General features: G+C 38.3%; 4 protein-coding genes across 4 annotated transcripts; 2 read left to right on the plus strand and 2 right to left on the minus strand.

Moving 5' to 3' along the window:
- Positions 1-278: 278 nt before the first annotated feature.
- Positions 279-3,744, minus strand: LOC105959189 (putative protein phosphatase 2C 4). The gene is made up of 4 exons (XM_012983235.2): positions 1,721-3,744; positions 1,490-1,603; positions 684-948; positions 279-590 (listed from the first exon to the last, which is right to left on the minus strand). The coding sequence occupies exons 1-4, from the start codon at positions 3,404-3,406 to the stop codon at positions 475-477; spliced, it is 2,181 nt and encodes a 726-aa protein (XP_012838689.2). The 5' UTR covers positions 3,407-3,744; the 3' UTR covers positions 279-474.
- A 3,384-nt stretch (positions 3,745-7,128) lies between these two features.
- LOC105959190 (fasciclin-like arabinogalactan protein 4) lies at positions 7,129-8,779 on the minus strand. The gene has a single exon (XM_012983236.2). The coding sequence runs from the start codon at positions 8,616-8,618 to the stop codon at positions 7,359-7,361; it is 1,260 nt and encodes a 419-aa protein (XP_012838690.1). The 5' UTR covers positions 8,619-8,779; the 3' UTR covers positions 7,129-7,358.
- Positions 8,780-9,781: 1,002 nt separating this feature from the next.
- Positions 9,782-13,519, plus strand: LOC105959191 (DNA-directed RNA polymerase subunit beta (DUF616)). The gene is made up of 6 exons (XM_012983237.2): positions 9,782-10,227; positions 11,007-11,224; positions 11,358-11,534; positions 11,628-11,783; positions 12,589-12,865; positions 13,118-13,519. Exons 1-6 carry the CDS (start codon positions 9,864-9,866, stop codon positions 13,348-13,350), a joined length of 1,425 nt encoding a protein of 474 aa, XP_012838691.2. The 5' UTR covers positions 9,782-9,863; the 3' UTR covers positions 13,351-13,519.
- Positions 13,520-13,587: 68 nt separating this feature from the next.
- Positions 13,588-14,492, plus strand: LOC105958895 (Disease resistance-responsive (dirigent-like protein) family protein). The gene has a single exon (XM_012982899.2). The coding sequence runs from the start codon at positions 13,716-13,718 to the stop codon at positions 14,280-14,282; it is 567 nt and encodes a 188-aa protein (XP_012838353.2). The 5' UTR covers positions 13,588-13,715; the 3' UTR covers positions 14,283-14,492.
- The last annotated feature ends 91 nt before the right edge of the window (positions 14,493-14,583 follow it).

Here is a 14,583-nt window from a genome sequence, read left to right on the forward strand (position 1 = left end):
CAAACGGGTCGTAAGAAAATACAAATATCTTGAATAATAAAAAAAAAAAAACCTCAAAAAATTGTAACATGTCATACATATAGAGATTGAATAGAGTGTAATAATTGGTTATCGGTTCAAGTATTATTAATGACAAAGGTAGGAATAAGATGACAGTCTTCTTCATTACATTCATATATAATAAATAAATCTATCAACCAACCAATCTCCCCACCTGCATTTGCATTTACTACAGTTTTATGCAATTCGTTGAATAAGTGCTGAAAAAATGAAAATCATTATCAAAATTCCTTCTTTAGGTTGCCATTTTTATTAATTACCAAAAAAAACAAGTTCATTTTTTTCAGTGAAACTGGTGATTTTTTTTTTCACCTTCACATAAATTCACAGATCATATTTCTCTACAAAGGTTGACATATAACAAAAATTAAAATAAAAAAAAAATAAAATTTGGACGCGTTTCTCGTTCGCTAACTATGCACATGATCTCCATATTCTTCCCTCCAACGAAATAACAATTATCGAAACATCGTCATGGTAACGCCTTCGATCCCCTTGTGGTATTTCGAGCAATTCGTGAAAATCCATTCCTGAATTATTATTAGGACGCAAAATTACGAATAAGCCCTAAAATATAAAAAGGCGTATGTATATATAGACATATGTATATTTATTATATTTACCGGCTCTTTTTGCTGCACGGAAGAGCAACTCTTCGATGAGATGCTGAGCTGGATCACCTTCGGGCGACCAAGAGATGAAAAGTTCGACTTCCGAGACAGCTTCTTCATTGGTGAAGTATTGGTAGAGTCCGTCGGATGACAAAATTACGAATCTGTCCCTCGGCCCTAATCGGTGATGGTAAAGTGACGGCAGACAGTTTATATATGGCGAATTTCCTATATAATCAATTCTGAACATCTCTAGAAGTGCTTGGTTCCACTTCGGCTGCAAGAAAATCAAATTCAAACGAAAAAAAATATTAGAAAAATTCGACAATTGCTAAAAGCATGGAAAACTATTTGACGGGAAGATAGAATATATTCTTTATTCTATACGAAAAATATTATATAGCAAGATATTTTATTTGCTGCAGTTTCATGCTCAACCTTTTACTCTTTCAGCAAAACCGATAGCCAAATCAATCAATATTCCATATCTAAAAAAATCCCGAAAGCTGGAAAGTTGGAAATACTACGAAACTATCGAGATCCCTTTTCGCGTCCGGCTCGGAATATGCTTCTTAATATAGGAACAAAATCTGTATTTATCTGTTTCGTAAAAGCCTTCGAAAAAGTTCATAGCCTATATTTACTTTCAATGTTTTTATTCATTAGAACAACTTTTCGGTTTTCATGGCCTAGGAATCTGCTTTTCTCATGTAACAAAGGAACCAAAACAAAAGCATATATCTATAATTTTTTTAATTTACCAACATTATCGACTCACGAAAAGTCGAATTCAAGAATTATTATTTATACACACACACCTGTTTAAGAAAACCAGCACCAAAAGCCCGAGTCACCTTTAGCGAACCTTTAACCCGATCATTAGCCATAGCAGAAGCATCATCAGGGTGCTCGTTTCTAATTCTTACAACTTCCTGAACATCAAACAAATTACAATTATACCATCAATAATATAAAAAACAACTAACAACAAACCGAACGATTAAAATCAAGAAAATTTCCCAATCGGGCTTTTTTAGTTATTTTTTTACCTCTTCGATGGAGGTGCTATGATCCATAGTTAACTGAACCGCGGTTAACTTAGGCGGAGCATTGCACGCGTCACCATCAAACGCCTCGAGATCATACAAAGTCTCTTCGTTAATCCTCTCCAAATCCTGGCTCCAAAGATCAGGCTCCTTCGTCTGAGCCAAAACAGCTCGACTATCGCCCACATTCATCACATACATATCGTCTCCCTTCATCAACATAACAAGAACACAAGAACCCATCAGAGCCAACTCTGGATTCTCCATAACCATTCTATCGGCAATATCGAGATAAGCCTCCTCCGTTTTCTTTAACGCTTGCGAAAGAGCCTTTAGCACATCCGCGTGATTCGTTGTGCCCGATCCGTTCGATCTGTGCTTATCGAACTGCTCCTTTAATCTTTTATCGAGCTCCAATCGTTCTCTATCCCACTCGCATCTCCACCTCCTTTGATTCTCCTCCCATTTCTTCGCCACTCCTCTATACTTGTTCCTCGTGTTTCTTCCCCGTTTTTTCTTGTATCTCAATTCGCCATTAGCGTCGCCGTTTGTGCAAGGGTAATTCTCTTGCTCTACGCATCTCGAGCAACCGTCTTTAGTCCTGTCGCGCGAATTGTCCTCGTTGGAATCTTGATTCGAATTGGATTCGTCTTCTGCCGAGATGGAAGTCCCGATTGCAGCAGAAGATGAATTGGATGTACTATTGTCATCCCAGAGCAAACCTTTGAGCTCTTTATGAACAGAGGAGTACAGATTGGATAGCAGATAGTCCGGTGCATCTGGACCGTTGAACCCATCGTAAATTCCGACGAAAACCCAACCGTGCTCCTCGGAAACCACCACGTGGACTCGATCTTCGCCGGCTTTTCCTTGGGCCCACTGCAGATTCCGGCTTTCTAACGGCTCGTCTTCGTCTAAGCTGCACTCGCTGCTGAAATTCACACTGCTGTTAACTGTCAATTCGTTTTGCTTCTCGGAGCTCACCGCCCAATCAATTTCCTTCATTGCAACCAGGCCCTTGATCGGTGCCACGATTGAGTTCTGGCCTCTCGAAATCCCCCTTGATAAGGCCCGTCTGAGGGCCCGAATTAAGGAGGTTTTTCTCGATCTGCGCCGGAAGGCGAATCCGCCGTGGGAGTAGCTTCGCAGGAACTGATCGGAGCGGCCCTTCTCGAGGGGGCCGGAGAATATTCCGGGATCGAGTGGGCCCGACATGAACGCCCGCTCGATCGGGCCGGACATGAATCCCCTCTCCATGGGGCCCGAATTGGGAACCAAACCCGGATTGTAGAGCGGGCCGGAGTGCACGGATGAGTTCCTCGGAATGGGCTGGAGGGGGATTGAGGTGAAGGAGGTGGAGCCTTCGAAGGCGGAGGCGCGGTCGACGGTGTTGTAGGAGTAGAGGTCGAGCAAGGCGGTGGAGAGAGGGGTGGAGGTGTTGGCGCTGACGGCGGCTCCGGAGATTGACCGAAACGTCGTCGTCGAGGGGTCGTCCGTTTCGGAGTGGACCTTGGACGACGAGAGTCGGGTCAATTCGGGTCGGATGTAACAGAAGGAGTGACCCAGATCGTCTAACGGGTCGGGAATAACCATTCCGGCCGCCATATCCTTCCTCCTCCGCCGGGGATCGTCGGCCGTGGGCCCCACTCCGGTGAAGCACACCGTCAGTTTCCCTGCCCCGTTTCCCATCTACTGATTCTACAAACAATTAAAAAAAAAGAAAAAAAAAAGGAAAATGAAGAGAGAGAGAGAGTAGCGTTGTTATCGGTGTATGCTCAATGAGTCAAGACTTTTCATGTGATTGAATGTGTGTTGTAATCACTGAGAAGGCAAATGTTCATAGAGAGAGAGAGAGAAAGAGAGTTTATTTTTTTTAGAGAGAGAAAGAGAGGGTTGACTTTTGGTGGAGAGAGAGAGATAATAAAAACAGAGGTCTGTGAATGAGAGTCAAGACTTAGGTGGTGGGATTCCTTCCATCACATTTTTGTTTGGATTTTCAAACTTTTTGTATTTATTTAATTTATCTTTTAATAATTAAACAAACAAACACGTCTTTGTTACTAATAGGAGAGGGCGTTGACTGGCAGCACCACAATAAAGGTCGGTCTTAAATGAATCCTGATAGCCGGTTCATCTTTTAATTACTACTACTACTATTCCTTTTCTTTTTTTTTTTTGTACAAAATATCCCACCACGGCGCGTGGCACTACCCCTCTATTCAGTCCTATGCACAGCACACTACAATAAATTTATGTGTGAATTATGAAAACCCCTAGCTATCCGTAATTATTAAATTCACCCCGATGTTTGTTTCAAAATTACACCAACTCCCTTACTATGTGACTTTTCACGATTTTTTTATTACAAGTAATATTTTTCAAAAAATGTCGATTCTACTCTTCAGATGTGGTATTTCTTTATGCTACTTTTGAGAGATAAATTTACCCTATGAGGACCTTTAAACAAAATCTTTATTTTTCTTATAGTGATCCGTTCGCAACTTATTAGTATTACCATTACTCCTTTGAGCGTAATTTTTACCTTTAAAAAGTAGCATAAAAGTAATTCCACGTCAGTAGGGGTATAATTGGCATTTCTTGGAAAATATTCTCTGAACTCAAAAAGATTTCGTGAAAAATCACACTGTAAGGCGGTCGGTGTAAGGAAAAAATAAGTATCCGGAGAATTTTAGTAATTACAGATAAATAAGGGTATTTTCGTAATTTGATAAAAGTTCAGGAGATTTTCATAATTTATCCTAAATTTATCTATTATTAGTTTAGCACGTTGTTTCTAAGGTTAAAACCGGATTAAAGATATTATTTAAATAAGAACTAATTCATAAAATATTAAATTATCAAGATTCTTTTTTTTTTTTGAATCTTAAATTATCAAGATTCTATTGCAGTATATTTTCTTTTAAACATAGTAGTATTTGTTATTTATACAATTATGTATAATCCAGTCAATTCAAATTATAGTGGTGTTTGCAAATGTTTTTTGAAAGTGATTATGCGGTTTTTTTTGCTCATAATCTGTTTTTAAGTGTTTGCAAAATCAACTTTTGTTTTTGCTTCTCTTAAAATAATCTGCTTTAAGCTATTTTCTTAAAAGCACCCCTAACCCTGCTTTTTCAATTTTAGTTTATTTTCCGAAATATTTGCAAATACCCCCAACTTTTAGAAATAAGCACTTAAAACTAACTTAAATCATAATTACTAACTTCTGCTTTTAAATAATCATTTACAAACACCACCTATATGTGATTGTAAATAGGATATATTTATATTATAGTGTGAATGTGATTATGAAGATGTGACTTTTTTGTATGGTATGGAAAATTTGTGTGTGCATTAGGTTAAATACTGTTAGTGGCAAGTTGATGGGCTAATTTTTTTTAGCCCACTACGATGATGTATATTATATGTAGTCCAATAAAATTAATCCTTTTCCAAAACAAAATCAACTTGAATAATTATCCAAATTTAGTCAAACCCAACTTTGTTGACTAATTCACAACAAAAGAATTTACCAGAAGACCCTAACTAAAAGCATTAAAAAAAATTGCAATTTTTTCAATAATAGTAATAATAATAATAATATATAAAGTAAATAAATAAATAAAAGCATTGTGTAAACAAGTCAGATTGGAACCGAACTTATAGTTGTTCAAGCTTGTTTCAATTTTTATTGAGTTTTTAAATCTGTGTTGAGTTCGATAAATGAGCTTTAATCTGGCCAAACACAAATCGAAGTTACTTTTTTGTAGCTCGAGTCAACTTTAAAGATTATCAAACGTAAATGTGTCGCAAATTTGGTTCATTACGTTAACAAATCCAGCTCAAATGGAAATTTTAACTAACAATCTTGAATTAAGAATCGAATAGCTTGATTTGAATTTCAGCCCGAATCTCGAAACATTCTATACACATAATTATTTTTTTTCGAGGAGAGATCATACTTTCTTTGATGTGTATAAAAAGTGTGATGAATATACAGATTGGATCATATTGGATTAAGATCTTTATGGTCCGAATCGGATGCATTTGGTAGAGTCTAGTAAGCATAATATGATATAAGAAAACCCAATATCATTTTTTTTCTTTTCAAAATGGGCCTTTGTTGTGTTTTCTGGCCCAAATGATGTGGTAGGTCCTTCTAGGTTATTTTATATGTGATACTCGATGAAGACTACACCGCGGTAAACATGATTGTTTATCGTTGATCTACACACACAAATATGTGTGTGTATAAATAGTAAAAATCTACCACTGTATTTCACCCGATGTAGCATTGAATAGACTGTCTTTCTACCATCGATCATTGGAGAAGCACAATCCTTATCTTATTTAAATACTCTTTCATTTGATCTCTTCTTTCTCATTTGAAACCATACCTCTCTTTATACGCCTCCCTTTCTGCTTTCTTCCTTTGTACTGCCCCTAGACTCTCCGTCAACCGTGAGTAAAATGCCGTCGTACACGGCTGACTTGACTCACTAATGGTACCTTCATTGGCTACTATTGACTTGAGTCCTATTTATCCGTACCATCATTGGCTACTATAATTATTGACTTGAGTCCTATTTATTCGAGGAGCTCAGAGTGGATGGAATCTTTTTGGCTCATGGGTGCATAAAATATTGTGGAACTATATTAATTTTCATTACATATTCTAAGTTTCTGCTACTCGTGAGAAATACTTGAACCTTATTTGAAATTTCATTTAAGAACATAATACATTATTTGAAATTTCATTTAAGAATACAATTTTGAGTCCGTCTACAATTATGAGAAAATTGAACTCTTATCGTAGTTTATTAAGAAATTATGTACTAAACACCCCACCCAAACACACATAACCCAATTACAGAGCTCTCTTAAAATTAAAGGACCTTATTATTATTATCTTTTAGAAAAAAACTACGAAAGTTTTGGAAGAACTTATAAGCTCTTAAACATCTTATAAGCTCTTGAAAATCTCTTAAAATTAAAGGGCCCTATGAATTTGGCAAAATTTAAGAAGGGCTTAGTTGAACAATGAAAGAATCTTTTAGAGATAAATATATCATCTCTCGACTCTCATTTATGCTACTCAATTATCCAAGAAGAAATGGGGAAAAAAAAAAGAGAGGCAATTATTAACAAATATATAATAAAACATAGAAATACCTGGTAAAAATGAGATGGGAAAGAGCAGAACTGTGTAAGCAAAAGGAGAACTTCTCCACACACCCTTTATAACATACATCACAATTTGATATACTGTTAACCAAAATCTGCAACTTCATCATCTAGCTTTTTCTTCCCTCTTCTGTTTTGCTGTAAAGAAAAGAAAAGTAACATCAAAAGTACAACACCTGCAATTCTGCATTGATAACCTCACACCTTCTGTAGTAAATTCAAACTCGTACAGAAAACAATGGTACTAGTTTTACATATTATTATTATCCAAAAATTTCAGTTTCTTTACAATAAGAATAGTGCAGATTGAATAAATGGTGACAATTGAATGGGGGGTACCACCTTCTACCCTAAATTGTTGGCAGATAGCAAATATCTCAACAGTTCTTGATTTCTTTCTCGTGTTATGGAATGAATCACACACAAAAATCCAAAAATCAAAATCAATTTCATATAGCTATAGAAATAGGTGGCAACAGATCCATGTACACCACAGAATCAAGAGTATTCTCATAACCCCCACTGTTTCAGCCGCCCGGTTACCCATTCCCGGATGATTTGGCGGGCTGTATATTGGAGGATATTCCGGCGAGAGAGCGGTCTCCGGCGGCTGAGCGGTGCCCATTGCTCCTCCACCACCGCCGCCGCTGGGCTCGTTTAGATCAATTGGGTTGCTACCGAAAAACTCTCTGGGGAGTAACACTTTCGAAACCCCGAAAATTGCGACGGGGTTTTGATCGAAGACGGTTTGGGTTACAGAAGCTTGTAGTACGCCGGTGTTGATTCCTACTGACCCGTTAACCCGGGAAATGTTTAGGGTAAAGCTACCCGCCCCGTTAAGCTCCGTGGCTAGAGTGGGTTGAACCGGATTGACAATCGATTCGAGAGATCCCAATGGGTAGTAGGAGTGGAGGACGTGGAATCTCAACACCATTGCTTTCTTATCGGCGGGTAGCGACTGGAATTTGACGGAGGAAGGCAGATCGGAGAACGCCTCGTCCGTGGGGACGAACAGTGTGATCCCTGCACCGCCTTCGTCGGCTTCGAATTCCGAAACTACCCCCGAGGCGGCGAGCATGGACGCCGCCACGTTGAAATCGTGGCCGTCGATTAACGCCTTGGTGATGTTCAGCCCTAGCGGCGGGCGAGTTTCCGACGCCGTGAGATCGACGTTGTACGGAATCAGCAGTGAATTGAGCGAGAGGATCGATATGTTGTAGGGCAGGGTTTTGACCGGTGAGAGCAGGGTGGCGTTGGAGGTTGGGGAGTGGAAAGTGACGGCGCCGGAGGAATCGACGGTGATGTTGATGGTGCCGGAATTAGCGGCGGCGCGGCCGGTGGTCTGGAAGAGAGTGGTGACGATTTTGCCGGTGGGGGGAATGAGGCGGAGGTCGGATAAGGTGATGTACTCGAGGAGGACGTGGTAGCGGAGGACGTCGGCGAGGTTGGTCGGGGAAGGGTGGGAGGAGGCGGATGTGGAGGCGGAGCGGAGGTAGGCATTCGGAACGACGAGGAGTGTGAGTGAGGTGCGGGTGGTGAGATCGGCGGCGACGGCGGTGGTGGTGAAGAGGTTGTTGAAGTCGGAGAGATCGGGGTAGGAGGAGAGGAGAGAGGTGATGTTGAAGGAGGAAATGGGGAAAGGGTATGAAGAGAGGAGTATTAGTAAATAGAGGAATGGGAGAGGGGTAAAATGGGAAACGGAAAATATGGCAGCCATTTTTTTTCCTGTGTGGGAGTGAGCCAGTGGGGGTGGGAGTAGCAAGTGAATGGGAATTGACGGGGATGGGATTTTGGGATTTATTATTATTTTATTTATTTTTTTATTTGTAAGATATTTGAACCACTTGACCCCATTTCTTAGTTTTATTTATTATTAATAGAAATATAAGAGGTGTAATTGGCTGTAAAGATGGGACATAAGTCATTACACTTAAACAAATATATTTAAATAAATTAAATGAAGCTCCATGAGAAAAACATAGGTGGCAAGATGAACTAACTCATTTATAATGATGATTATCTTTAATTTTGAAGATTAAAGCTACTTGTATTGTTGAATAATTGAATTGATGTGAGATTGGGGTCTTAATTGAGTTTAATTAGCTTAATGAGATCCAAGTGGGTCGGGTCTAGAACATGCAATAGTGGGTTTCATCTTATTAAGGAGTTTGAGTTTGGGTTCTATAATTGTTTATCGCATTTAAGTTTAAAGTCAGGCACAATTCTCAATTAACTGGAGACGATCCAATTTTGATGTCACTCACTCATTTAATTTCGGTCCGATTGGATTATTGGAGACTGTGTTGTTGCTGAACGAAATACGATTCCGTGTGTTAGAATTACTGTTGTTTGTTATCTCTTCGTATTTTTTAGTATATGAGATTATCGTAGCAAAAAAGTTTCGATAGTAAACCAATTAAAACTAAAAATAAGCTGATATTAAATCAATAAAAATGACAACAAATTAGAGGAGTGATAGAAATTAAATGAAATATACATTCATTAGAATAAAGATTATTGTCACCAAACGGAAATTGATAGTAAACTAATCACAGTCGGTGAAAATTATACGAATATAATAAATTAATGACAATATACAATCAACAATAAATTAATGAAAATAAGCTGATGACGTCCTTAGGGGGTAATGCATTCTTCTAAGTACACAACCCCTAAATAATGAGTTCTTAGGGGTAATTTTCTAAAAAGATAAATTATTAAGAGGTTTTCACCAATAAAATAAAATAAGAGGCATTTTTAACAATTAAATAAGATATAGGGGTGCTGAATGCAATAAACCCGAATATTTAATAAAACGCTATGAACTCTTACGTAACGATTCTATTGAAACGAGTAACACGATTTCTTCAATTTCACGAACCCTTTTTCAAATGCGGCAAAAAAAAAAAATTAGTTTCGATTAATTCTTAATATATTCCGAAAGCGAAGGACTGAGTAATCAATGGCGTCGTCAGTGTTGAACAGCAGCATCTCAATCTCCGTCTCCGACGACGACGATGAAGACCCCTCAACCCGTATGCGGATTCCGATCCGCCGTAAGCGCAAGAAACCCGGTCCAAGGGGCAGGCCGGACTTCACCCGAAAAATCCTCACTAAACTCTTCAAGTGGTGGCCGGCCCTCCTCCTCCTCTTCGCCACCGCGCTCCTAGTTTACGAGGCTTTCAAAATCGGCGGCGCCGATAGTCGGAGTCCGCCGCGAGCTAAGAAATCCGAAAATGTAGCTGCTCAGATTAGCGATACTAAACCCCAAGGGAACTTGAACAAGCTCGATCCCACCACCCGCGTTGTTGGCGGCGTTAGAGAGCGTGAGTCACACTTCTCGTTTTTCAATTGAACTATTTTTTTTTTAGTCATGTGGAATTAGATTACTGAATTGTCTGCTTAATTTTGGGGGAAAATGGAAGGATCGCAAATTATGGGTCGTGTATACAAACGACAACGTTTCAATGGTTTTATGTGATATATGCGTTAGTGTTATTGATCTTCATTAGTAGCTTGCTTGAAATAGACGTATGTAGTTTAACATTGAAATGATTCATCCCATTATTTTTGAGATTGTGATGGGATCACTAATTGCTTCTTTACTACCAGAAAACCAAGGTCATTAGTACTGAATTAAGATAATGTTAAGCAAATCTTGAGGATTGTGTGGTTATCACCTATACGAGTGAATTTGTAGAACTTCTGATAGTACAACTGATTTATGTAAGTAAAATGCGAAACATACTGCAAATATCTATGTTTCTGCAACTTGAAAGCTACATCGAGGCTTAATATTGGAATCGAGAAGGGGTTGAAGATCAGCTTATTCTTTATAGAAACATGGGATGAAAAATATGTATCTGGATTTAATAATTTGACGAACACTAGGAACTTCATACGTTTCTGTTTCCCCTACCCTAACATGTAGTAGGTAACCAGTTTAAGTGATACACACGAAAGTTATAGATGTCAAATTGAAAAATCCATTTAATGTGTCAGTATTTGGTTTTAACTATGTCCTAAGCTCTAATGGTCTATTGCTCGTATTTACAACAACAGCGTTTTAGTTTACGACTATTTCTTTTTTGCTGAATTAAGTTAGGGTGTTTGAAGCTCCTACCTCGTGAAGAACTTCAGATTTTGAAAATTCCCAATGATAAAGACTCTAACAGTCCCATAAAAGAGCTGGTTTATGCAAGGGAGACTGATAGAGTCGGTGAAGAGCGGAACTTCAACTTATCCACAATGTATTTGGAGGGTACAAGATTTAATTTATTCACAGGAAACCAAACTCTCGAGCAGAGAGAACACTCTTTTAAGGTAATAAGCTGGATTTGTAGAATATTTAGTTTTTGTGATACTAAGTCAGAAAATGATCCACGCTTCAGAGCTTTTTATGGAATTTTTGCTAGTTATTTACGTAGCTTTGAAATAATACGGGATTATGTTATAGGTGACTGAAAGAACTGAGGTCCACTGTGGCTTCTACAGTGAAGGAGGAGGTTTTAGGGTTTCTGATGAAGACAAAAGCTACATGAATACTTGCAAAGTTGTAGTCTCTACGTGCGCGTTTGGTGGTGGTGACGATCTTTATCAACCTATAGGAATGTTTGAAACCTCACTTCAGAAGGTTGTTATCATCTTATAAATATGAAAAAAGCTTGTAGGAGATTCTGTATAATTCTCACTTATGACTTATGTGTGTGGTCATAAATGGTTGTAGGTTTGCTATGTGGCGTTCTGGGATGAAATTACACTTGCAACACAGGAAGCGCAGGGGAACAAGGTTGATGAAAGCCGTTTTATTGGGAAATGGCGTATTTTAGTAGTAAGGGATTTGCCTTTCAGAGACCAAAGATTGAACGGTAAAATACCAAAGGTGTGAAACTCTATTTTTTTTTTTACATTTTATGCAAATTATTAATCTTGTGCAACAAAAAATAGCTCGTAACAGGTAGTCTAGAGAAACAGAATTTGAGTGCTTGCTTTTCTGTTTTTGTTAAATACGTATAGTACATTGAATATACGCATGTATATGTTTTAACTTTTAAGTTATTCATATGGCGTATCTACTTATACGAACCTCTTTGCCCCTTTGGTATAGAGTCTATACTTTAGTGTTAGTGGTAGGAAGTTTTCTGTCTGCTTGATATCTCTGGAAGACCATTAATTACACTTAGACCTTGTTTGGTTGGTAAAAGTAGTCATGATTTATAAAATAACTATATTTAATTTGATCCTTGGTTACATACTCCGATAAGTTTTTGGACTGGCACAAATTGTGGGAAAATGAGCTCGGAATTATGTTGACCTCCTATAGTCCAATTACACAATTGGGTTTTCATAAGATCGCATAGTCTTATCTTGATAACCAAACCAGGTCTTAGTATGTTAAAAATGCAATAAGAAGGTTATAGGGTTAGTTTATGATCCGAAATATTTCTTGTATTCTGTGTCGTTGTAGGTGCATTCTACAATCTTTGCCTCGAAAGTCCTTTTGCTTTTCTGGCTCACGTAAAGTTCAAATTGCAATTTAATTCAATCCATAAATATCTAAAATTTGCTTCCTCCCTAAACATCTCATTCTAATTCTTAGGTAAAGTAAAAATGTCCAAGTTAGAATTTTAAATTGGTGGAAAGTTCATGGCAACTGAATTTATTGAAGAAAATACTCTCTATTCCAGATGCTTGCCCATCGTCTTTTCCCAAATTCTAGATACTCCATTTGGGTAGACTCGAAGTCCCAGTTCAGGAGGGATCCAATCGGCGTGTTGGAGGCCTTACTTTGGCGTTCGAATCACGAACTTGCAATTTCAGAACACGGGGCCCGCAGCAGCGTGTACGACGAGGCAAAGGCTGTAGTGAAGAAAAATAAAGCCACTCCAGAAGAAGTCGAGGTTCAGTTGACACAGTACCGCCAAGACGGGCTTCCAGAGGATAAGAGGTTTAAAGGAAAGAAAGGTACACTAAATACAAGAATTTCAAAAACTAAAAAAAATTAGTAATTAATTTTCTTAGAAGTTTTAATCTTGTGAGGATAAAATCTAATTATTCATTATGTGTCAAAACATGGTATTTTAACGCATTTTCTCTTGCCATTCGGGTAATTTCGAAAGATTCTTCATCAACTTTTCATGAACGAGATAATGTCTTTGTCAAGATTATGATGCATAAAATGAATTAGGGTTTTTTTGATTATATCCATGCATGCAGCACTAGCCGAGGCTTCGATAATTGTGAGGAAGCATACTCCATTGACGAATTTGTTCACGTGCATTTGGTTCAATGAGGTGGTTCGTTTCACTTCTCGAGATCAACTGAGTTTTCCTTATGTACTGTGGCGGCTCAAAGAGTTTAAGAGAATCAATATGTTCCCCGTGTGCACCAGAAAGGATCTCGTCAATAGTATGGGTCATATACGCAAGGCGAAGCCTCTCACAAATTGATTCCTTATGGTCTTTTCCCAGGAGTTAGGTATAATTCTTTTTTTTTTTCCTTTTCTTTTTTCTTTCATTTATCCGGTTGAGTTTCATTTTCGAGAGCAAATCTATCCTGATTCTTGAAAAGGGTTAAATTTATGATATTGGTTCTTACACGTAGGTGTATTGTTTGTTACATATGTATATATATATATATATATATGTGTGTGTGTGTGTGTGTGTGTGTGGATTAGGTGAAGTAGCTAAAAGGTGGATTAGTTTACCATAACATCTAGATATAAACAAACACACTCAAAAGAAGACTATTAAAAAGGACACCATCTTCAAACATTGCAATACAATTCAACACATCCCTTGTAATAATAATAATAATGCTGTCCAGAATCATATACTGTACTGCAGTCCTTTTAGCCACAACTGCAGTTATACTTCTTGCTCTGTTCTCACCAGTCCCCCACAGAAAGAACCAAACAACCCCTAGGGTAGGACTGTCCTTTTACATCCAACAGCCTCAGACTGGCGGCTCCGGTGAACACGGGGCGGCCGCGGCAGCACCACCACCGCCTGGCGGCGGCGGAGCTTTGATCTTCCACCGCATGCTCACTGATGGACCGGAGAACACGTCGCGGGTGGTCGGAAGAGCGCAGGGGTTCATAATTCCGGTGGAGAGCTTTGCGCATTCGGCTTTTAATATAATTTATCTTACTTTTCATACGCGTGAGTATTCCGGAAGTATCAGCATTGAGGCGAAGAATCTAGGGCGTAAAGAAGAAGAAGAGCTGAGAGTGGTGGGTGGTACGGGCTCGTTTGCTTTTGCCCGTGGACTTGCTGTTTTTGCGCAGACGGATCGTAGAGTGAAGAAATCGGATCTGGATGCAACTCATCGGATTAATTTGCAGTTGAAGTTCCCTAATAAATCCCGGATAATTCCGGGATGAGTTTCTTACTTTTTTGGGGGGATAAATAATTTTGCTGATCAAATTTATTTGATCTTTTTTCTAATTATTATAATTTATATGTACCAATTTCGATAGAGATCAAGTGATAAAAGGCTTTGACTTGTAATTCATAAATCCTGGATAATAATTGCAAGGGAAAATTGTCATGATATAGTATAGTAGATGATGCACCGACATAAAATATGTATTGAATATTTTACATGTGCATGATTGAATGTTACCCAATCAACTTCATTGGATGTAAAACATAATTGAACCCTTAAATAAGGTCTTTGTCAAA

Source organism: Erythranthe guttata, chromosome 14 (assembly GCF_056151865.1).
Source record: "Erythranthe guttata isolate IM_541 chromosome 14, IM_541, whole genome shotgun sequence".
NCBI lineage: Eukaryota > Viridiplantae > Streptophyta > Magnoliopsida > Lamiales > Phrymaceae > Erythranthe > Erythranthe guttata.

Excerpts from the sequence above, each read along its gene's own strand:
- LOC105959191 (XM_012983237.2), top strand. The coding sequence starts at position 9,864 with ATGGCGTCGTCAGTGTTGAACAGCAGCATCTCAATCTCCGTCTCCGAC. Across the intron at positions 11,225-11,357 it reads AGAGAGAACACTCTTTTAAG|GTGACTGAAAGAACTGAGGT; the intron begins GTAATAAGCTGG and ends ATTATGTTATAG. Across the intron at positions 11,535-11,627 it reads TTGAAACCTCACTTCAGAAG|GTTTGCTATGTGGCGTTCTG; the intron begins GTTGTTATCATC and ends AAATGGTTGTAG.
- LOC105959189 (XM_012983235.2), bottom strand. The coding sequence starts at position 3,406 with ATGGGAAACGGGGCAGGGAAACTGACGGTGTGCTTCACCGGAGTGGGG. Across the intron at positions 1,604-1,720 it reads ATAGCACCTCCATCGAAGAG|GAAGTTGTAAGAATTAGAAA; the intron begins GTAAAAAAATAA and ends TTTGATGTTCAG. Across the intron at positions 949-1,489 it reads GTGCTGGTTTTCTTAAACAG|CCGAAGTGGAACCAAGCACT; the intron begins GTGTGTGTGTAT and ends ATTTTCTTGCAG.
- LOC105959190 (XM_012983236.2), bottom strand. The coding sequence starts at position 8,618 with ATGGCTGCCATATTTTCCGTTTCCCATTTTACCCCTCTCCCATTCCTC.
- LOC105958895 (XM_012982899.2), top strand. The coding sequence starts at position 13,716 with ATGCTGTCCAGAATCATATACTGTACTGCAGTCCTTTTAGCCACAACT.